Source organism: Elephas maximus, chromosome 22 (assembly GCF_024166365.1).
Source record: "Elephas maximus indicus isolate mEleMax1 chromosome 22, mEleMax1 primary haplotype, whole genome shotgun sequence".
NCBI lineage: Eukaryota > Metazoa > Chordata > Mammalia > Proboscidea > Elephantidae > Elephas > Elephas maximus.
The window spans coordinates 7,850,541-7,874,199 of NC_064840.1; the positions used below are offsets into that span (position 1 = coordinate 7,850,541).

The 23,659-nt window shown below is 43.2% G+C and overlaps 2 protein-coding genes across 5 annotated transcripts in view; one reads left to right on the forward strand and one right to left on the reverse strand.

Annotated features, from left to right (window-relative positions):
• Positions 1–20,674, forward strand: DIABLO (diablo IAP-binding mitochondrial protein). Its single transcript, XM_049865902.1, has 6 exons — positions 1–103; positions 953–1,079; positions 5,188–5,319; positions 6,097–6,207; positions 6,380–6,476; positions 19,703–20,674. Exons 1-6 carry the CDS (start codon positions 54–56, stop codon positions 19,897–19,899), a joined length of 714 nt encoding a protein of 237 aa, XP_049721859.1. The 5' UTR covers positions 1–53; the 3' UTR covers positions 19,900–20,674.
• Positions 20,657–23,659, reverse strand: part of LRRC43 (leucine rich repeat containing 43) — a 23,250-nt gene continuing 20,247 nt past the window's right edge. For all 4 annotated transcript variants that reach the window (XM_049865893.1, XM_049865892.1, XM_049865894.1 and 1 more), the window contains one exon: positions 20,657–21,857. In XM_049865893.1, the coding sequence (XP_049721850.1) occupies positions 20,801–21,857 (1,057 nt within the window). In that variant the 3' untranslated portion in view covers positions 20,657–20,800. The remainder of the gene's footprint in view (positions 21,858–23,659) is intronic.

Below are 23,659 nucleotides of genomic sequence, written 5' to 3' on the forward strand. Positions count from 1 at the left end.
TTGCTGCGTGGCGTCATTTCCGGCGTCTGCGTCCGGCGTTCACCTGTCGCGGGATGGCGGCTCTGAGGAGTTGGCTGTCGCGGAGCGTCACCTCCTTCTTCAGGTATCGCTGCGGGCTTATAGGAGGGCAGGGACAGAGGGAGGCGGCGCAGAGAGCGCTGCAGCCCCGAGCGCGGCCCCGCCCGTGCTCGCGCGGTCTTCCTTCGTCGGCCGAGCGGTCCGCGGCATCCCGCCGCCCTGAGGAGAAGTCTGGCTTCGCCGCTCCTGCCCGAGGCCGGACGCTTCCCGCCATCATGGTCCGGCCGCAGGTTCCTTTTCCACGGGCAGTTTTTCAGGGATTCTGTCTACTACAAGCGCGTCACCCAGACCTCGGGCTGTCTTCTCGGGTCCCGTTGGCTCATGGAAGTCTCGGAGGAGAGTGCGGGGAGGGGAAAGAGGACGCGGCCAGGTGGGGGGCGGCCCGGAAGGTAGCGGCCTGTCGGAGGCCCTTTGTCCTAAGAGCGGAAGAGGCCCCAGGAAATGGGGGGTCATCTCTCGCACCCTGCTTGCTCCGCTCGGGGCGCCTCCAGGGGCAGGGCTCCAGGTGTTCTCTAGCGGGAGTATTAGAGACACCCCAAACCTTAGGTAGATCCTTCCTGCAGAAGCGTTAGTTTGGATATTAGGTTTTTGGAAGGCTTTGAGACAACATTTAAACTTCCTCGTCTGGCATCTGCTGAAAATTCTGAATCCACTGTGCCCGCATTCCTGCATGGGGACGGCTCGCTGGAGCTAAGTAGTGGTTGCCCCTTTGAGCATCACACTCTCTATCCTGCCCTGGCATCCCAAAGTTGACCCTACATGTCACTTAGGGTTCTGCTTGGCCCGAATTTGAGTTTCCAACCTCTGCAAATAAATTGAAGAGAGTTTTACATATTCGTGATTCAGCCTTGTTAAATTTGTTTTCTGTTTCTAGGTACAGACAACTTGTACCTGTCATGGCTAACTTTAAGAAGCGCTGTTTCTCAGAATTGATAAGACCCTGGCACAAAACTGTGGCAGTTGGATTTGGTGTGACCCTGTGTGCAGTCCCTATTGCACAGGTAAGTTAATGTAGTATGGATCAGTATCTCTTGTCTTAGGGTACTGTGTGCTCTTGAAGTCTCAAGTAGGCAATGAAGCATCAGATAAGCTATCACAGTTTTACCCAGTGCTTACACCCAAACCCCTCCACCAAATGACAGTATGCTTTTTACTGTACTGGCAGCTTTTCTTTTTCTTGTTTAATTTTATTGTGCTTTGGGTGAAAATTTACAGCTCAAGTTAATTTCTCATTCAAAAGCTTATACACGTATTTTGTGGCATTGGTTGCAGTCCCCAGAGTGTGACAGCATGCTCCCCCTTTCCACCCTGGGTTCCCTGTGTCCATTCATCCAGCTCCAGTCCATTCCTACCTTCTCAGGCACGGATGGAGCGCTGCTGCCGTCAGCTGTTGTCAGCAGCTGCAGACTAGGTCCTGGCCCTCTTGACTTTGGACAGGAGTTGCCCATTTGGTCTCATATATCTGTTTGAACTAAGAAGCATGTTCCTCACGTGTGTTATTTTTTGTTTTGTAGGTCTGTCTAATCTTTGTTTGAAAAGTGGGCTTTGAGAATGGTTTCATTTTTGAGTTAGCAGAGTGTCAGGGGACCATAGTCTCGGGGGTTCCTCCAGTCTTTGTTAGACCAGTAAGTCTGGTCTTTTTTTATGAATTTGAATTCTGTTTTCATTTTTCTCCCATTCTGTCTGGGACTCTCTGTTGTGATCCCTGTCAGAGCAGTAATTGGTGGTAGCCGGGCACCGTCTAGTTCTTCTGGTCTCAGGCTGGTAAAGTCTTGGTTCATGTGGTCCTTTAGTCCTTTTGGCTAATCTTTTTCCTTGTGTCTTTGGTTTTCTTCTCCTTTGTTTCAAAAGGATGGGAGCAATAGATATCTTAGATGGCCGCTCACAAGCTTTTAAGACCCCAGATGCTACTTACCAAAATTAGATGTAGAACATTTTCTTTATGAACTATGTTATGCCAATTGACCTAGCTATGTCCTGAGACTATGGTCCCCAGGCCCCAGCCCCTCTGTCCGTCAGAAGAATTTGGATGTGTCTAGGAAACTTCTGTGCTTTTGCTTTGGTCCATTTGTGGTGATTTCCCCTTTATTGTGTGGTGTTTTTCCCTGTACCAAAGTTGACACTTCTCTACTATCTAGTTAGTGATTTCCCCTTCTCACCCTCGTAACCATCAAAGAATGTTTTTTTCTGTGTATAAACTTTTTCTTGAATTCTTACAATAGTGGTCTCATACGATATTTGTCTTTTTGTGACTGACTGACTTCACTCAGCATAATGTTCCCCAGATTCTTCCGTGTTGTGAGATGTTTTGCAGATTCATCTTCCTTTATCGTTGCTTAGTATTCCATTGTGTGTATGGACCATAATTTGTTTATCCAAGCATCTTCTTTTCATAGTCAAGTACATATATTCCCATTTTTATTGTCTTGTTTGGTAGGAGCAGCATGTCATGTATAAAGAGGGGAAGAGAGGAATAAGAAGAGCATGTTATAGTCCCTCAACAAAATAGTTTTTTATTTAACTAAAATTTGTTGAGTGGTGTTTATGTGCCACACACTGGGAATGCAAGAGTGAGCAAAACAATTCCTGCTCACATAGAATTTGTATTTTGGCAGGGTGAAAGGAGAGAAAATAAATACATCAGGTGATGATAAGTGCTATGACAAAAACTGAAATAGGATAAGCAAATACGGAGTGGTTTTATTTTGGAAAGGATGGTGAAGGAGGGCTTCTCTGAATGACCTGGGAGAGTGAGCCATGGTAATATCTGGGGGAAGAGCTTTCCAGACAGAAGGCCCAGAAACAAGTATGTCTGATACGTTTGAGGAACATCAAGGAGGTCAGTGTGACTGGAGTAGAATGAGGAAGGGAGAGTACGAGTTGAGGCCAGAGAGTTAGCTGAGGATCAAATCATGTACTGTATATTTTGTGGGCTATTGTAAGGCTCTAGATTTTATTATGAAAAGGAAATCATAGAAGACATTAACACAGGGCTGTTATGATCTGGAAGGAGCCCTGGTGGTCCAGTGGTTAAGTCCTTGATTGTTAACCGGAAGGTCGATGGTTCCAACCTACCAGCCTCTAGGCTGGAGAAAGATGTGGCAGTCTGCTTCTGTAAAGATTTACAGCCTTGGAAACCTTATATAGGGTCACTATGGGTCTTGGGTTTTTTTTTTTTTTTTTTTTTTTTGGTGTATTATGATCTCCCATAAGTTTAAAAGGTTTAAGCATTTTAAGAAGTTGCTGCATGGAACTAGGAAGACCAATAGGCTACTCCTCTAATCTAGGCTTTCGATGATAGTGACTTGGGCTAGCATGGCAGTAGTGTAGATGGGGGAAGGGAACCTAATCTGATGGGCAGGAGTTGCCGATGGGTTGGATGTGGGGTATACAACTTAGATCCCAAAGTTTTTAAAAAGCTGAAGGTTCCTGAGTGGCACAACGGTGTGTACTTGGCTGGTAATCGAAAGGTTGGCAATTTGAATCCACCAAGATGTAGGATAACTGCTCCACAGAATGTTTTTAATCATTATAATTTTTAAAAACTTATTTTGTTGCTGCTGAGAATATACACAGCAAAACAAATACCAATTCAACCATCTCCAGTGTACAATTCAGTGACACTGATTATATTCTTTGAGTTGTACAACCATTCTCATCCTCCTTTGCCATAGGGTTTTCTTGGCTATAATCTTTAGGGAAGCACATCACCAGGCCTTTATTCTACATCTTGAGTAAAATAAGTCAGTGCTCCCTAAGAAATGGCCCCCCCGTTTTGCTTCCCTTCTGCCTCTAGTAACCACTAATAAACTTCGGTCTGTATACCTCTGCCTGTTCTAGATATTTCATGTAAGTGGGATCATGCAATATTTGTCCTTTCGTGACTGATTTTACATAGCATAATATTTTCATGGTTCATCCATGTTGTAGTATGAATCAGGATTTCATTTCTCTTTATGGCTGAGTAATTACCCATTTATCTGTTGCCGGACATTTGCGTTATTTCTGCCTTTTGGCTTGTGAATAGTGCTGTAGTGAACACTGGTGTACAAGTATCTGTTTGTGTTCCTACTGTCAGCTGTTTTGGGTTAAGACCTAAGAGTGGAATTGCTGAATTATCTAGTATTTCTGTTTCACTTTTTGAAGAACTGCCAAACTGTTTTCCACAGTGGTTGTACCATTTTAAAACCCCACAAGCAACAGACAAGGGTTCCAGATTTCTGCACATCCTCACCAACACTTGTTTTGTTTTTCTGATCATATCCTTCCTAGTGTGAGTGAAATAGTATCTCATTGTGGTTTCAATTTCTCTAATTAAGTTGAGCATCTTTTCATCTTCTTTGATGAAATGTCTCTTCACATTCTTTGCTCAGTTTTTGATTGGGTTATTTGTCTTTTTGTTGTTAAGTTGTAGAAGATCCGTATTTATTCTGGAAAATAAAGCCTTATTCAATATATGGTGTCTCTAAATTTTCTCTCAGCTGGTAAACAAAGTCCTTTGATTCTATTTTGTCTTTTGTTGCTCTTGCTTTTGGTGTCATATCTGAGAATCCTAAGAATCCATTGTCAAAAGCTAGATCCAAAAGCATTATTTCTCTGTTTCCTTCTAAGAGTTTTATGGCTCTTACATTCAGGCCCCTGATCCATTTTGAGTTATTTGTTTATATGGCATGAACGTTATTCTTCTGCGTGTGGAAATCCAGCACCACTTGTTAAAGAGACTGTTCTTTTCCCTGCTGAATGGGCTTAGCACTCTTGTCGAAAAATCTAGATTCCTATTTTATTGCATTCATTTTTCTAATTCTCTTTGATCCCCTGTCATCCTCCTCTCCTTGCCCCTCCCCTTTCACCTTTCTGAAATCTTAGTGGGCAGAGACTGTATATTATCTTTATATCCCAAACATCCAGTACTATGGTGATGAATGAATTATAATTTCATGAATTTGTAAGTTATAATCACTAATGTTTATTTTATATAAAGAAATATTTAACTCTTTAGAGTACAGGGAGCATGAAGAAAAATTTAACATAATTTTACTAAAAGTTAATCCTTGAGTTAAAGCTTGATCTTTAGGTTAGAAGTTGAATGACAGTGTTTGTGTCTTTCAGAAATCGGAGCCTCATTCTCTTAGTAACGATGCATTAATGAGGAGGGCAGTGTCTTTGGTGACAGATAGCACCTCTACCTTTCTCTCTCAGACCACATATGCATTGATTGAAGCAATCACCGAGTATACTAAGGTAAGTGTTCTCTTGTTAAGTCTTCTCTAAAAGGGAAACAGTTTTGATTATCTAAACCAGAAGTTAGCCAGCGATGACCCATAGGCCACATCCGGCCTGCTGCCTGTTTTTGTAGTTTCACTGGAGCATGGCCAGGCTTATTGTTTACACATAGTTTCTGGCTGCTTTTGTACTACAGCAGCAGAGGTGAGTAGTTGTGACAGAGTCTGTAGGGCCCACAGTGCCGAAGCTATTTACTCGCTGACCCTTTACAAGAAAGGTCTCAGAGCTCCAGTGTAAACCACTGGTTTTTTAGACTTTCTCCAGGAACCCATTTTTAGGGCAAAATCTTATCTAAGGCAGCCCAGTATATCAAAACAGGGGAGCCAGGCTGGTTCAGTTAAAACTAAAGGGGTCCAGAGACCACCACCAGCAACCTTCTCTGTGAGATCAATTCGAGAACCACTGATCTAACCTAATGGGAGAAGAGGAGAATATACATATAATCAAAATTATTTAAAAATCTCACTTTTACATTTATTTTACCTCTATTTTACAGTTTTTTTCTCAGCCTGTTGAGTTTTCCCTCTGCATCATGTTCTCTTTCTATGCCTGAATTGCTGACAAGCCTTTAAAAATACAAGAGTTGACAAGTGGAGATGCTGTCTGTACTTCATACAATAATAGTGCAGTTTCAGTGAGGCAATAGGGACTTCATCTCCTTGAGGTGTGAGTCTCAGTAATTCTCCTAGTAAGTTCCACTTATTTTACTCAGACCTGTTTATTCTACATTTGTAGGCTGTTTATACCTTAATCTCACTGTACCGACAATACACAAGTTTACTTGGGAAAATGAATTCACAGGAGGAAGATGAAGTGTGGCAGGTGATCATAGGAGCCAGGGTTGAGGTAAGCAAAAAGTTATCAGACATTTCTGTACTAGTGCTCCTCCCACATTGTGGTATCTGCATTATTCAATCATATCTAACCCCTAACTATTCTCTAAATATACAGTTTTGAATAAATCCATTCAAGTGTTTAATCTCTTCATGTCATCTGAAGTACTTTGCTTAATTTACAGATGACTTCGAAACAACAAGAATACTTGAAGTTGGAAACAACTTGGATGACTGCAGTTGGTCTTTCAGAGATGGCAGCAGAAGCTGCATACCAAACTGGTAGGTTAAATTTTTCAATAGGGAGGCATCGTTTGAGTTTTTATTTAGCTGTAAAAACGGATTTAGAGAGGAGAGAGAGAGGAATGAGGGAAAGAGATGGAGCTGAGGAGGATATGAACAGAAGGAAAAGACACGGAGAGGCATATAGAGGAGAAAGAGATGGAGGGAGAAAAAGGAGAGATGGAGGACTAGAAAAGATAAACAAAAGAGACATGGAGAGGCACAGGAGAGTAATGGAAAGAAATAGATGGGCGAAGATAGATGGAGCTGAGTGGGAAAGAGGGGAAGAGAGAGAGGAGATATGGAGAGGCACAGAGGAGAAAGATGGACAGGGAGAGATAGGAAGAGAGAGAGGGAAAGATAGAGAAGAGGGATGGGGAGGGAGGGGATAGAGGAGAGGGCTGGGGGGGAGAGTGAGATGTAGAGGAGGAGGTAGATGGAGAGAGGGATGAAGGAGAGACATGGAGAAACAGAAGGAGTGAGGGAGAGATGGCGAGGAGACAGAGAGAGACAGATGGTAGAGATGGAGAGAGCATGGTGGAGGTAGAGATGGAGCTGAGGAAGAGATAAATGAAGAGGAGGGCAATGGAAAGAGACAGATGGAGATAGACAAATGGAGAAGGGGGAGAAGATGGAGTTGAGTGGGATGGAGAAGGGGAGAGAGAAGAGATACAGAGAAACACAGAGGAGAGAGATGGAGAAATAGGCATGGGGAGATGGAGACAGAAGAGAGGGGTGGAAAGGGGGAATAGATGGAGAGACGGAGGAAGAGATGGAAGGAGGAAGACGGATGGAGGGAGAGGAGAGATGGATAGAGAAGAGACAGACAGTGGAGAGATAGTATGATGGAGGGGAGAGATAGAAGAGAGAAGATGGAGAAAAAGAGATGGACAAAGGAAGAGATAGGAGAAAGAGAAAGACGACATGGAGAGACACATAAAGGAGAAAGATGGAGAGGGAGAGACATGTAGAGGGGGAAACAGGGAGAGATGTAGAGAGGGGAAAGGTGGAGGAGAAGGGGTGAGAGATGGAGAGAGAGAAAAAAGGACAAATAGAGGGAGAGAGGTAACTTACTCAAAAATTGGGCCCTGGTGGTATAGTGGTTAAGAGCCTGGCTGCTAACCAAAATCCACCAGCTGCTCCTTGGAAACCATATGGGGCAGTTATGCTCTGTCTTGTACGGTTGCTATGAGTCAGAATTGATTCAATGGCTATAGGTTTTGTTTTGTTTGATATGTATGTTCATGTATGTGTGTATATAGAGAAAGATTTAAGGAATTGGCTCATGCGAATGTGTAGGGCTGGCAAGTTCAAAACACATAAGACACATTGCGACTCCTACAGGCTTGTGTCCCAAGTTCCTTAGGTCAGGCGATAGAAAAAGTGAAGAGCAAGCATTTTGCCAGAATAACTATTCATAGTCTGGAGCCAGAACACACCCTAAGGAAACTCCATTTTCAACTGCTTGATTACATTATGGAAGGACATCACGTCACCATATCAACTAGTGTTTGGCTAAACCAAACATGATCTAGCCAAGTTGACACATAAAATGAACCATCATATCACTTTACCTTTCTGACCCTTGGTTTAATCACATGATAATACTTACCTAGCAGAGCTGTTATGAGGTCCGGGGAAGCATAGCCCACAATGTAAGGCACATGATAAAAAAGCAATCAGCAGTAATAATGGAGCCAGGAGTGGTATGAATCTGCAACATTGTTGACAAGGATATCGGCAAGGATGTGGCAGAATAGAGGTGGTGTTCCGTTTTGGGGGTTAATTTTCTTCACGTCTAGGTATGATTCTGTTACATACAAGCAGAGATGGTCTAAAGGACTGTTACAATACTTTTGTTTTCTGATTTCAGAATGACAGACTAGGGACTCTAGCACCAAACTTAAAAAGGTAATTGAATACTTAGCCATACTGTAAACAAAAAAGAATTCTTAGTGGACCAAAACTGGAGGAATCAGAGATTCCGAAAACAGACAAGAATGGAATGAAGAGTGATTACCTATGTAGAAGCAGCGTTATAGTCATAGTACACCAGAGGTGGTAGCAGGGTTCCCAGGTGTGGTGAACAGGGAGAAGTGCTATGGCACTGCATCAGGAACATCCCATCAGACCACCTTAGCCACTCCCCAAGCAAGCTTAGAAGAGAAGGGAGAGTGTCGTGTAAGTGTTCTCTTAATTAGTTTCTCCAAACTGATTGAAAAGGATCACCAATGTCCAGAGCAAAATTCTTTTTTAAAACAAGCAAAGAACATACAGCAGAAAAGATTCAGAATATAAAGTACACAGAGAAAAATTCTAAAAGCTAACAAATTAAAAACCTACAAGCGAAATCAGTCAATTGCAAAAGGACAAATATAAGACCAACTATTATAAGAACTAGAGAAGCAGTTTAACAGAGAAGAAAATATTCTTTGATGGTTACAAGAGCGGGGAGGGAGGGAAAGAGGGGTATTCACTAATTAGATAGTAGATAAGTTTCATTTTAGGTGAAGGGAAAGGCAATACACAATACAGGAGAGGTCAACACAAATGGACTAAACCAAAAACAAAGGCGTTTCCTTAATAAACTGAACACTTCAAAGGCCAGCGTAGCAGGGCCAGGGATTTGAGGACCATGGTTTCAGGGGACATTTAAGTCAATTGGCATAATAAAATCTATTAAGAAAACATTCTGCATCCCACTTTCGAGAGTGGCGCCTGAGGTCTTAAACGCTAGTAAGCAGCCATCTAAGATCCATCAATTGGTCTCAACCCATGTGGAGCAAGGAAGAATGAAGAACACCAAAGACACAAGGTAATTATGAGCCTAAGAGACAGAAAGGACCACATAAACCAGAGACTGCATTAGCCTGGGACCAGAAGAGCTAGATGGTGCCCGGCCACCATGACTGCCCTGACAGGAAACTCAACAGAGAAACCATGAGGGAGCAGGAGAGCAGTGGGATGCAAACCCCAAATTTCCATTAAAAAGACCAGACTTAATGGTCAGACGGGGACTGGAGGGACCCCGGAGGCCATGGACCCCAGGGCAGGAACCATTCCCAAAGCCAGCTCTTCAGACAAGGATTGGACTGGAATAGGGGATGGAAAATGATACTGGTGAAGAACGAGCTTCTTGGATCAAGTGGACACATGAGGCTGTGTTGGCATCTCCTGTCTAGAGGGGAGATGTGAGGGCAGAGGGGGCCAGCAGCTGGCTAAATGGACATTAGGAGAGAAAGTGGAGGGAAGGACTGTGCTATCTTATTAGAGGGAGAGCCATTAGGAGTGTATAGCAAGGTGTATGTAATTTTTGTATGAGAGACTGACCTGATTTGTAAACTTTCACTTAAAGCACAGTAAAAATTAAAAAATAAATAACCTACAAAGGAACTAGACTCAGACATCACTTTTCTTAGCAGCAACATTAGGTGCAGGATGACAATGAATTAATAACCTAGAATTTTGTAGCCAGCTAACTGTCATTCAATGTGAGAGTGAGGTATTTTCAGAGATATAAAGACTCAGAAAGTTTATCACCCTCATGCCCTTTCTGAGAAAACTACTTCAGGAGGAAGGAAAAATTATTTTAGAAAGAAGCAATTGAGATACAAGAATAATAAAATAATTTAGTAAAACTTGTCAGAAGCTCTGATTTTTAAACAAATTTTAAAATAATTAAACCAGTTTGAGGGAAAAGTGAAATAGGCTTAGTTTTTTAGGAGGAGGAGATAGACGTTGGTTTAACATTAGACCTTTGTAAGCACTACAGTACAAAAAGAATTAGTAGAAAGGGGACAAATAAAACTTGATAAATTCGATTAAAGCAGGAAAGGTTTAAAAAGAAATAAAGCCTATTAGAAAATACAGATAAGATATAAGAACAAATTCACACACATCAGTAATCACAACAGCTAAGAAGAGATTAAATCTTATTTAGTAAATGACACTTTTAGATTGTGATCAGAAAATAATTCTAGTTAAAATTGTTTGAAAAAGGCACATCTAAAATGATACAGAAAGTTTGAAAACTAAGCGATAGAAAAAGACGAACTGAACAGTTATTAACAAAAGAAAGCTTTGAAAAGAATCTGGTAGAGAGGACTCTGGAACAAAATAGTGACATAAGCAGCTGCACGCTCCTACCCCCTCCACAAAACACCAAAAACCCTCAAGCAGAAGTAAGCAGAATCCAGGGTGTCAGAACTGTGGAAAACAGTCAGAGTGGTACAGCAACTAAGCAAATGGTGAGACTTCAATGCGCTACTTTGGATGGAATATCTAGACAGAAGATCAGTAACGAACTAGAGGACTTTGACAACACTATAAACCAACTAGACCTAACAGACATACATAGAACATGCTACCCTGTTCTATGACAGCAGAATACACATTCATCTCCAGTGTATATGGATTATTCTCCAGGACAGACCATATATTAGGTCACAATAAGTTTTAAAAGATTGAAGTTATACAAAGTATCTAAACCAACCACAATGGAATGAAACTAGAAGTAAAAAAAAAAAAAAACTCGAAATTCCACAAACATATAGAACTTATAACAACACACTTTTAAACAACCAGTGGGTCAAAGAAGAAATCCCAAGGGAAATTAGATAGTACTTTAGAGGTTAATTAAAATTAAAGCACAATATACGAAAGTTTATGGAATTCAACAAAGGCAGTGTTCAGAGAGAAATTTATGGCTATAAACACCTGCATTAAAAAAAAATTGACATAGATTCTTAGATATGGTGCCAAAAACATGAGCAACAAAAGACAAAATAGATAAACTAAAATTCATCAAAGTTAAAAACTTTCGTGCAGAGGACTTTGTCAACAAAGCGAAGAGACAGCCTACAGATTGGGAGAAAATTTTGTGGAACCACATACTGGATAAGGGTTTAATTTTCAAAATATATAAAAAGAAACAACAAAAAGACTGCAATAAAAAAATGGGCAAAGAACTTGAATAGATATTTCTCCAAAGAAGATAAACAAGTGGCCAACAAGCACATAAAGAGATGCTCAAGGTCATTAAAAAAACCCAAAACCTACTGCCGTGGAGTAGATTCCGACTCATAGCGACCCTATAGGACAGAGTAGAACTGCCCCATAGAGTTTCCAAGGCACGCCTGGTGGATTTGAACTGCCAGCCTCTTGGTTTGCAGCTGTAGCACTTAACCACTACGCCACCAGGGTTTCCTCAAGGTCATTAGGGAAATACAAATCAAAACCACAATGGGATACCATTTCACTCCCACTAGGACAGTTATGATGAAAAAGAGAAAAGAACAGGTGTTGAAGAAATTGGATCCCGCATCCTCTGCTGGTTGGAATGTGAAATGATACAGCCACTGGAAGACAGTTTGGCTGTTGCTCAAAAAGTTAAACATAAAATTACTATATGAACCAGAAATTCCACTTGTAGGTATGTGCACTAGAGAGCTGGAACACAAACAGATCATTGTACACTAGTGTTTGTTGTAACACTATTCACAGTAGCCAAGAAGTAGAAACAGCCTAAATGTCTATCAGCAGATGAATGGATAAACAAAATTGGTATGTACATACAGTGGCGTATCATCCAGAGACAGAAATGAAGTCGTGATTCCTGCATTGACATGGATAAACCTTGAAAACATTATGCTAAGTCAGTCACAAACAGACAAATAGTGTATGATCCCTCTTGATACGCAATATCTAGAATAGGCAGAGGTATAGAGACCAAAGCTTATTGGTAGCTACCAAGGGTAGGAGGGAGGGGAACAGGGGGACTCAATGCTTAGGGGACCAACCAAACCAAACCCAGTGCCGTTGAGTCGATTCCAACTCATAGCGACCCTATAGGACAGAGTAGAACTGCCCCATAGGGTTTCCAAAGAGCGCCTGGCAGATTCAAACTGCCGACCCTTTGGTTAGCAGCCGTAGCACTTAACCACTATGCCACCAGGGTTTCCTGCTTAGGGGACACCAAGCATCTATTAAAGGTGATTTGGAAACAAGGGCAATAGTTGTACAACATGCTGAACATAACTAATGTCACCAAAGATTGTTAAAATGTCAGATGTTATATATGTATGTACCACAATAAACAAAAGAAAGTTAAGCATAGAATTACCATGCCATACCCATTGCTGGCAAGTCGATTCCAACTCATAGAGACCTTATAGGACAGAGTAGAACTCCCCCATAGGGTTTCCAAGGCTGTAATCTTTACGGAAGCAGACCGCCACATCTTTCTCCTGTGGAGCCGCTAATGGGTTCAAACCATCGACCTTTTGGTTAGCAACCTAGCGCTTAATCACTGTGCCACATGAGCTTCTAGAATTACCATATGACCCCGTAATTTCACTCCTAGGTATATACCCAAAATAATTGAAAGCAGGAATGCAAACATTCTTGTACACCAGTGTTCACTGTAGCACTACTCACAATAGCCAAAAGGTGCAAACAACCTAAATGTCCACCGGCAGATGGTAAACAAAATGTTTATACATATAATGGAATATTACTCAGAAAGAGAAATGAATTTCTGATACATGCCACGACATAGCTGAACCTTGAAAACATCGTGCTAAGTGAAACAAGGCAGTTATAGAAGGACAAGTATTGTATGATCCCACTTATGTGAAATATTAGTATAAGTAAATGTATAGAGACCAAAGTTTATTAGTGGTTACCAAGGGCAGAAAGAAGGGGAAGGGTGCAGTTGTTGCTTAGGGAACACTTTGTTTCTGTTAAGGGTGATGGAAAAGTTTGGAAACAGATAGTGGTAATGGTTACACATGATGAATGTAATTAATGTCATTGAATTGTATGTGTAAAATATGTTGCTATGGCAAATGTTTTATTTTTTATTACAATAATTAAAAAATGTGGTACTGGCATAAGGATAAACATGCACCAATAGATTAGAATTCAGTGACCAAAAATAAACTCATACATCTATGGTCAGATGATCTTTCACAAGGCCACCAAGTCCATTGAATTCGGAATGAATAGCCTCTTCAAAAATGGTGCTGGATCACTGGGTCTTCACATGCAAAGGGATGAAGTTGGACCCACACCTCATACCATATACAAAAAATTAACTCCAAATGGCTCAATGACCTAAATATAAGAACTAAACCATAAAACTCTTAGAAGAACACACATGGGTAAAGCTTTCAGACCTTGTTTTTGACAGTTGATTCTTAAATGTGACAACAAAAGCATGACCAAAAGACAAAATAGATAAATTGGACTTCATCAAAATTAAAAATTTCTGTACATGAAAAACTATCGACAAAATGAAGAAACCAAACCACCTAGAGATTGGAATAAAAATATTTGGAAGCCATAGATCTAATAAGGGTTTACTATCCAGTATATATAAACAACTTCTGTAACTCAACAAAAATACCAACAACCCAACTAAAATGTCTATTTTGGAGAAAAAGACATATATCCAAAGAAGACAAATGGTCAACAAGCACATGAAAAGACGCTCAAATTATTAGTCACTATACCATTTCACCTCCACTTCACCTCCACTAGGACAGCTATGATCAGAAAACAAGGCAGGGATATGGAGAAATTGGAACCCTCATCTATTGCTGGCGGGAATATAAAATGGTATAAAAGAAAAAAACAGTTTAGCAGTTCCTCAAGTATAAAAGAAAAAAACAGTTTAGCAGTTCCTCAAAAAGTTGAACATGGAATGACCATATAACCGAGCAGTTCTACTCCTAGGTATGCATTTAAGAGAATTGTAGGCAGAGACTCAAATAGATAATTGTACCCCAACGTTCAATGCAGGAGTATCCATAAGACAAAAGGTGGGAACAGCCTAGCCAGTCATCAACAGTGAATGGATAAACAAACTGTGGTACATCCATACCATGGAGTAATACTCAGCCATAAAGTGAAATGTCCTGATTCATGCAACAACATAGATGAACCTTGAAACCATGCTTTGTGAAATAAGTCACAAAAGGACAAATACTGTATGATCCCACTTATATGAAATATCTAGAATAGGCAGAGGTATACAGACCAAAGTTTATTGGTGGTTACCAGGGGTGAAAGGGAGGGGAAAAGAGGGAGCCATTCCTTAGGGACTACTCAATTTCTCTTAAGTGTGATGGAAAAAATTCTAAACAGATAATTGGTTGTACAGCACAATGAAGGCAGTTCATGTTACTAAATGGTACATGTAAAAAATGTTGAAATGGGAAAAGTTTTGTATATATTTCTACCATGAAAAAGAAAAAGCCTCTGAGGGGAACTGGTCTGAGATTAAAAGTCACCAGGTGTGCTGACAATTTGTGTATGTATAATTATTAAAAGGAGGCTTGTAAATAAATATCAGTCATAGGAACTGTGGTAGCAGTCTGTATAGGCTACATACAGTGGGGGCACACATAAGGAAGCAATAAGTTCTATGTTGAGTGGTGATAGCTTAGAAAAGGTTTCAGAGAGCTGAGGATTAAGCTGAGTGTAAGAAACTCAGTGGGTGAGTGGGAAAGGGCAGTTCTGAGCAGAATGAGCAGTACAATCACAGTCTTGGGTTGAGGGGGGATGCTTTACTCTGACCTCAGCTATATTATATATGTATTCTTTTTAAAAGTCAATATGCCAACCTCAAAATTTAATGGAATGTGAAAAACCAATTTGAAATGGATCGAGGTCTAAATGTGAGAACTAAGATCATAAAATTCTTAGAAGAAAACAGAGAGTCATGGCTACAGGACCTAGTTTTGAACAGTGGATTTTCAGAGATGACACCAAAAGCCCGAGCAGCAAAAGACAAAACAGATTATTTAAATGAGACCTCATAAAAATTAAAAACTGTTGTTCATCAAAAGACTATCAACAAAGTGAAAAGACAACCTACAGCTGGGAGAACGTTTTTGGGAACCATATATCTGATAAGGGTCTAATATCAAAAATGTATTAAAAAATTCTACAACCTAACAACAAAAAGACAAACAACACAATCAAAAAATACACAAAGGACTTAAAGAGACATTTCACCAAAGAGGATATACAAATGAATGGCCAACAAGCACATAAAAATATACTCAATATCATAAGCCATTAAAAACCAAACCTGTTGCTGTCCAGTCGATTACAACTCATAGCAACCCTATACAGAGATGGAAGTCAAAACCACAACGAGATATCACTGCACCCCTACTAGAATGGCTACAATTTATTTTTTAAAACAACAGGTGTTAGTGAAAATGCAGAAATTGGAACCTTGATCCACAGCTGGTGGAATACAAAATGGTACAGCCACTGTAGAAAATAATTCGGCAGTTCCTTAAAAAGTTGAACATTGAACTGCTATACGACCCGGCAATCCCAATTCTCAAATCCACTCCTGGATATATACCCAGAAGATTTGAAAGCAGGAACACAAACAAACTTTTACAATGTCATTAAAAAAAAAAAAAAACCACCACTGCCGTCAAGCTGATTCTGACTCATGGCAACACCATGTGTTAGAGTGGAACTGCTCTGTAGGACTTTCTTGGCTATAATCTTTAGGGAAGCAGATCACAAGGCCTTTCTGCATGGTAAATGGGTGAGTTTGAACCACCAACCTGTAGGTTTATAGTTGAGTGCAAACTTTTCACCACGCAAGGACCTGATTTAGCCATTTGAAAAAAAACCCACTGCTGTCGAGTTGAATCCAACTCAGCAACCCTATAGGATAAGGTAGGTCTGCCCCATAGGGTTTCCAGGGCTGTAATCTACCGAAGCAGACTGCCGCATCTTTATCCCGTGAAACGGCTGGTAGGATTGAACCGCCAACCTTGCGGTTAGCAGCCGAGTGCTTCACTACCTTGCCACCAGTGCTCCTTCCATTAGCCATTAGGGAGATGCAAATCAAAACAACAGTGAGATACCACCTCACTTCCATTAGAATGGCTATGAGGTAAAAAAAAAAAAAAAGGAAAACAAGTGTTAGCGAGGATGTGGAGAAATTGAAACCCTCATCCATTGCTGCTTGGAATGCAAAATGGTACAGCCACTGTGGAAAATCATCTGCCATTTCCTCAAAAAAGTGAACATAGAACCAACTACCATATGACCCAGCAATCCCAATCCTCGGTGTATACCCAGAAGTGAAGACAAACAGAAACCTGCTTACCAGTGTTGGTGGCAGCACTATTCAAGATCGCCAAAGTCCCTCAGCAGGTGAATGGATAAGCAGAATGTGGTGTATACGTGTAGTGGAATAGTACTCAGCCATAAAGAGAGGTCAGTCCTGGATGAACCTTGAAAACAGTACGCTGATACTGTATGATCTCGTTTATATGAAATAAGCAAATATATAGAAACCACAGATAAGTGGTTACCAGGGGTGAGAGGGAGGGGAAAGTTGGAGTTAGTGTTTAGGGGGGCACCGAATATATGTTAAGGAGCTCTGGTGGCACAGTGGTTAAGCACTCAGCCGCTAACCAAAATGTAGGTGGTTGGAACCCACCAGCAGCTCCATGGGAGAAGGATGTGGCAGCCTGCTTCCACAAAGATGATAGCCTTGGAAACCCTATGTTTTCCTCTGTATCCTAGAGGGTTGCTGAGTCAGAAGGGATTCCACAGCAGTGGGTTTCAGAATTTATGTTAATGGTGGTGGAATAAGTCAAAAAAGGATAGTGACAGTGGTATAGCACGAAGAGTGTGATCAGTGTCACTGAATTAGACATGTAAAAATCATTGAATCGGGAAATGTTTTCTATTTTACCACAGTTTTTAAAAGCTGGCAGAACAATAATAGAATCAGAAAAAGAACTCAAGGGACAGAACAACTCATCAAGAAGATACCAAGTATGAAATGTGTACCTAACGAGGCAAAAACTGGTAGCATTACAAGAAGTTGAGCTTTATATATACATCTTGGAAAGTCACTGATCAAGAAGACCAGAAAATTAAAGCTGTTAAGTAAGGGTTGGGAAAGAGTGGTTTTAACAAGCTTGAAAATAAATGTGTTTCATTTTGCTCTATATATACTTAAGAGATTGAAAAAAAAAAAAGAAATGACACCATATATATGACACTATATATTTATATGTAATATATGGTATGTTTTATATATATAAATTATATATAAAGATATAAAAAATACATATTATATATGTATATACTTTATCCCTCAAAAGAAAATACATTCTTTCAAACACAGAATGTGTACAGAAATTGATTTTGCACCATGTGACAAAGGAAGACTCAGCAAATTGCACGAGAAGGTTGATAGGCCACATTCGCTAACCTTCAGTCCCCACCAAAAGAAATTCCTTACATCTATAAAATTTTAAAACATGCTTGAAGAAAACCACAGGCTAAAAAAGAAACCAAAATGGAAATTTAAAAATATTTTCATTTTTAAATAAAAATGTAGAACAGTGATGGCAAACAGTGCATAGCAGATGGGAGTGGAGGGGGTAGCCAAAGTAGTATTTAAACCCAGTGAACCCAGTGCCCTCGAGTCAATTCCGACTCATAGGGACCCTATAGGATGGAGTAGAACTGCCCCATAGAGTTTCCAAGGAGCGCTTAGAGCTTTACATTTTTAACGGCATTTCTCTTAAATACAAAGAACAGCAGCCACGGATGACAGGTACGGGCCACTGTTAACGTGAAGTACAGAAAGTAAACTTTTAATTCGATAAGTTAGAGAAAGTAGAGTCATGATAATAATAGTATAAGAAGAAATTAAGTAGAAATAGTTGATTATAAAAGGCAAGCTCTAGTTTTTTTGTTTTTTTTTTTAAAGATTGAAAAATAGGCAAAGATTTGTCAAATACGACTTTTTAAAGAATAAAAGTAGCATCAGGAAGGGGTGTTTTAGATACGGAGTGGTCTTTTAATTATGAGAATATTATCTGTATGTAAATCCTAAATTTGGCCAAGTAGTGGAGAAGAATCTAAGTAAGACCAGTACACATAAACAGGTTGAAATAGGGTTCAGAGTTTGTGCCCCAAAAATGGACACCAGGCTAAGGTTGTTTTGTGGGAGAGTTTAACAAATATCCAGGAAAGATAATTCCTGTGTAATAGAAAGTATACTAGTATATAGAAAATGACAAGCCTTGCAACTATTATAATTTTATAAAACAAGCATAGCCCTGATCCCAAAGTGGGCTAGAGCACCACCCCGCCCCAAAAAAAAAACAAACTGTAGTTCAGCATCACTTACAGATGTAAATCAAATGTTATGTGCCCTAAAAATGCCATGATGATCAACACTGAAAAAGAAAGCATTAACATAATTCACTGTTTGAGATCCTCTCTACAATGGACTAAAGGAGAAGCGCCATGTAATCAAATGAATATATGCTGCAGACTCTTCAATAAAATGCCCTACCCATTTCTGATTTAAATCTGAGTGCAATTATGAATAGAGGGATTTTTCTTAGCATGGTCAGTTCTGCATACTAGTGAACATTATACGAGTCAGAAATACGAGGTGAGTGCTGTTCTCTTGCAGTCCCTTTCAGCATTGTACTGAAGGCCCTCCTTGGTACAGTAAGACAGAAAACAACACCCCAGACGTTCTATAGATAAATTGAAAAATAAGCTTATCCGTATGATGAAATACACTAAAAGGCCCTCCTTGGTACAGTAAGACAGAAAACAACACCCCAGACGTTCTATAGATAAATTGAAAAATAAGCTTATCCGTATGATGAAATACACTAGCAGCAGGTAAATGGAATAATAGAGCTAAGAAACATTTTTAAATGAAAAAAGCAATTCCAAAGTAAGTTCAATGATTAACTTTTATGTCATTATGTAAATTTATAGGAACAAAATATTTGCATCTCTTTGCATTCCATATATAAATTTTTAAAAGGAGGGAAAGACACTCTCGAAACTCCCAGCAGAGGTGATCTCTGAAGATTGGGTAGGGCAATCAAAAGAGCTTCGATAATTAGTGAGCTTTTTTCAAAAAGAGATGTATAGTTAAAACTTTAATAAAACATCTGTACTAAGCTGTGTAGCTATAAAAATGATTGGGGGCATTGCATTCAACAACTGTAATAATGATAGCTGCTGATAAGAAAAATACTGGGGGTTTTGACAGTGAGCACTGATGACTGGCTGCAGGCCTGAGCGGGGATGGATGTGGAGGGGGCGGAGCCGGGCGCTGGGCCCAGACGACGCGCACAGAGTCCCAGGCTCCACGTGTCCACTCGGGCCCGCTCGTCGAGCTGAACCGTCCCCTCTTTTGGCAGGAGCAGACCAGGCCTCGATCACGGCCCGAAACCACATCCAGCTGCTGAAGTCGCAGGTGCAGGAGGTGCGCCAGCTCTCCCAGAAGGCAGAGATCAAGTTGGCAGAGGCACAGACAGAGGAACTCCGGCAGAAAACTCAAGAGGACAGAGAGGAGAGGGCCGGGCCGCAGCAGGAGGCCTACCTGCGCGAGGATTGAGGGCCTGCACCACTGCCGTATCTGCTCACTGGAGTTAGGGGAGCCCGGGGCCCCGCAGTTTACCCTGCAGAGGAGAGGCGGCAGGTCCTGGCCCCTCAGGCCAGAGGCATCTGTGAGTTGAGTGCCTGCCCCTTCCCCTGGGGTCTCAGGCCTGTACTGGGCCTGGTTTCTGGCCTTTGGGCTCTGTACCCTGTTTAACAGTTCACCCCACTTGGCACAGCTGCCCTCTCACCCACTGGTCTTGTTACCTCACCCCCAAAAGCATCTCACCAACTTGGCCCGGGGGAGGGGAAAGGGGGCTTTTTGTCATGCCTGTAAGTTCAGTAGCTGTTTAACCTCAGTTTTCGATCTTATTCACGTTTTCAAATATGTAGTATTTGCACCCTCCAGAGGGATGTGAGTTTGGAGCAGGCTGTCCTGTTTCTAAGCTTTCTTTTTAAGTGTTTCTAATGCCTTCTCTGATCTGGCCCCACTGCCTAGTAAGGACAGCTCAGGCCGAAAGTGACAAGCTCATCTTGGAAGGAATGAGTGGTGTGAGCCGGTGCTCTCAGCAGGACCTATTCTACCACATGCCTCGGTTTCTTTCTTTACTGTGAGTCTCCCTGTTGTATCCAAAGGAGAAAAAGATTTTTTTTTTCCATTTAAAAAAGTGTGTGTCTCTCTCTTAGCCTCCCTCCTCCAGCCCCAGAATGGCAGAGCCCCAACTTGCTCCAGGATTCCTCCCATTCAGCATACACCATACAAGTCAGCCAGCTTTCAGTGATTTTAATCCAAGTTAGCAGGGTTGGGAGGAGGGGTTACAGAAACGGTTGCTTCCTACAGACCAGCAAGGGTCAATTTTCAAGGTGCTCCGTTTCCCATCGTGATAGAAAATCAACACAGTCCACTCTGAGGCTGCTGTTCAACTCGTCCCTCGGGGCTGGGGCAGGGGAGCGGCACAGCTGAGCCCCTCATCTGTCACCAGCGCCCACATGGTCCGCATCTCCAGGGGGCTGAGGTGGTGTACCAGCAGGAGCCCTCTGTACAGGCGGGGGTCCAGGGGCCGCTGTATCCCAAATGTCTTGAAGCCAGCGTGGTGTGTGGGGCTGACACCCAACTTCCTCAGGCACATGCCCACGAAGACGTCGTCAATGGGAAAGAGTTCAGCTTCCTCCACGGCTGCTCGCAGGCGCCACACAGTGGCTCTGGACATGACGTAGCCTCCGCCCCCAGCATAGGGCGGGTAGTGGCGGGCTCTGTACGTGGAGGGTGGGATGAAGTATTTGACCTTGGTGTTCCTGTTGGGCAGAGCCTGGCAGATGACATCTCCCACCAGGAGGTCCTGGGCTGGGTCCCAGCCGTCCAGGAACTCCAGCACATTGGGGATATGGACAAAGATACCGTCATCTCCCTTTAGCACCAAGTGGGCCTGGGGGCAGGCTGCCGCCACCCAGCGCTGCAGGTGCAGCTCCTTGAGCGTCAGGTTGAAGAAGTCCTGCACAAAGTCCCACTGCAGGATGTCATCAAACTCCCGGCTCTCATAGGCCAGCAGCTGGGCCGGGGGCGTAGGTCCCGCCACTCCTAGGAGGAACACCAGCTTCAGCCGCCGGCCTCCAGCCCGACCCCATGTGCTTCGAATGGCTGCCCGCCGCTCCACATGGCCAGGCTGCGACTTGATGGCCAGGAGCAGGAAGGTGTCCTGGGCACAGCCCGAAGGCTCCAGCAGGATGGAGAAGTTGCGGCAGTGGCGGTAGGTCAAGAAGAGGCGGTGGCGACTGGGCAGGGACAGGGAGGCGTTAGCCACCGTGTGGTTGGGCAGACACTGGCTGTGGCGGTGTCCTGGGGGGGCCCAGAAGGGCTGGCTGGCCACAGGGCCCCCCGCCAGCATAGCCTCCTTCTTGAAGAAGAGCAGGCAGCTGAGCAGCGGCACCGCCAGGCTGTAGAGGACCAGCCAGCCCAGCCTGCGCAGCATGACTGTCCTGCAAGGAGAGAGCAGTGAGCACAACCCCACGCCCTCCTACCCCCTGGCATGACCACATCTATGTCCCTCCTGCCTCTTGGACTTCCTTCTGTTTATTCTTCCCAGTGTGTCTTCTGGCTCTTTCCAGAGCCCTGTTCCCGGAGGGCGGGGGGTGGGGGGTGGGGGCACAAGCACACAGCTAAGCTTCCCCTCCCTTCTGCCACATCTGGGATCTTGGGACAGCTGTTTCTACAGAAGCGCTTGCAGCTGCTCTAACACTGAGGCCCACAAGAGCCCTCAGCGTTTCCCAGGAAACTCTAGTACCTTACAAGTTGTAGTGAAAATGCAGAGCTTAGTTTTTCATTCTAAGCATGAAACCTGACATCTGATCTTCAGGGCTCTCAAGCCTAAACTTAAACCCCTTCTGAACTGCTTCTGCCTGTGTGGCAGTGACCACCCGAGAGCATAGCCCTTCACAGCTGCCTGAGCCTTAGCGGTCTGAGTTTCCTTGTGGGACCAGTGGAGTTGGGCTTTCACGGCATGAAAGGAAAAGCTGGAGACTGTACCAGCTGGGCTCCTCTGAGGCTCCTCTTCACCTCTCTTCCCTCCACTTCTGCATTCTGATTTTCTCAAGTCTCAGCAATCCACAGAGAAGGACCAAGAAGCAGCAACTATAGAGTAACCTGCCCAAGGTCCACAGTAGCAAAGCAGGCCTCGAGTTCCCATCCTGTCCTTTTCGTCCCCCCTGCCCTAGATCGGCTCCTGCTCATGTCCACTCCCAGGTCCTGGCCCAGCAGGCCTTCCTCACTAGTAGCCAGTGCACTTGCATTAGCCTCACCCCTGGTGTCCCTGCCGCCACTGCCAGAAAGTGACTCTTCTGGCTGCTAGGGATGTGGAAGGGTGTGACAGGATCCCTGCCCTCACAGAGAAAAAAGCCCCAAAGAAATGCTGCTGAAAAACAACTGCTGGTGCTGAGAAGTGTAAGGGTACAAAGTGGCGGGGAGGGGTACTTTAGTCCAGGGTGGCTAAGAAAGGCCTCCTTGATAAAGGGACATCTGAGCAAGAGCTGAGTGAAATGAGGGAATGACGCGTGCCAACACCTGGGGGAAGACGGTGCCAGGCAGAGAGAAAAGTTAGTGAAGGGCTCCTGAAGCGGCCCGCGGACACACTGGAGGACAGAACCGTTGAGTGTGGTTAGCACTTGGCTGCAACAGTGGACTCTGAGCGTTCCAACAATTGTGAGGATGGCCCAGGAAGGCAACGTTTCCCTGGTTTACAAGGTCTCCGTGAGTCCCAGCTGAATGGGAGGCAACTGACAACCACAGGGTATAATGAGCAAGGAGGAAAGTGAGGTTGAAGCAACAACAGCAGGGCCAATCATGAAGAGCCGGAATGGTCAGGATGTGACAATAACACTGGGGGCTTTAGCAGAGGAGGTAAAAGAATGTGCATTTTCTAAAGGTCACTGCTGCTGCTGAGATCACGGATTGTGGAGGGGCAAGGGTGGAAATAGACCGGCTAAAACACCGTTCCGTCAGTCTAGAGGACAGACGGACTCAGGGCCGTGAGGAGGGAAGGGCTAAATGGGTTTCAGGTGTGAGGTCCGTGGCTGTGGGAGGGGGGCCCAGGTGAACATGGTGCCATTTACTGAGAAGGGCCAACAGCAGGTGGTTCGGTTCGGGAGGCTTTAGAGGCGGCTGCGCAGATCTGATCGCCCCAACCTGGGGCTCGCACCCCCCACCCCCGGCGCTCCAGCCACATGAGACCTAATCCCTGCCCCCCAGGCCCGGACCTAGCCAGCAAGTCCCTTTCACAGGGACT

What these genes read in the sequence shown, in the direction of transcription:
- DIABLO (XM_049865902.1), top strand. Translation starts at nt 54, where the DNA reads ATGGCGGCTCTGAGGAGTTGGCTGTCGCGGAGCGTCACCTCCTTCTTC. An exon ending in AGCGTCACCTCCTTCTTCAG is followed by an intron (nt 104 to 952) that starts GTATCGCTGCGG and finishes TTCTGTTTCTAG; the next exon opens with GTACAGACAACTTGTACCTG. An exon ending in TCATAGGAGCCAGGGTTGAG is followed by an intron (nt 6,208 to 6,379) that starts GTAAGCAAAAAG and finishes CTTAATTTACAG; the next exon opens with ATGACTTCGAAACAACAAGA.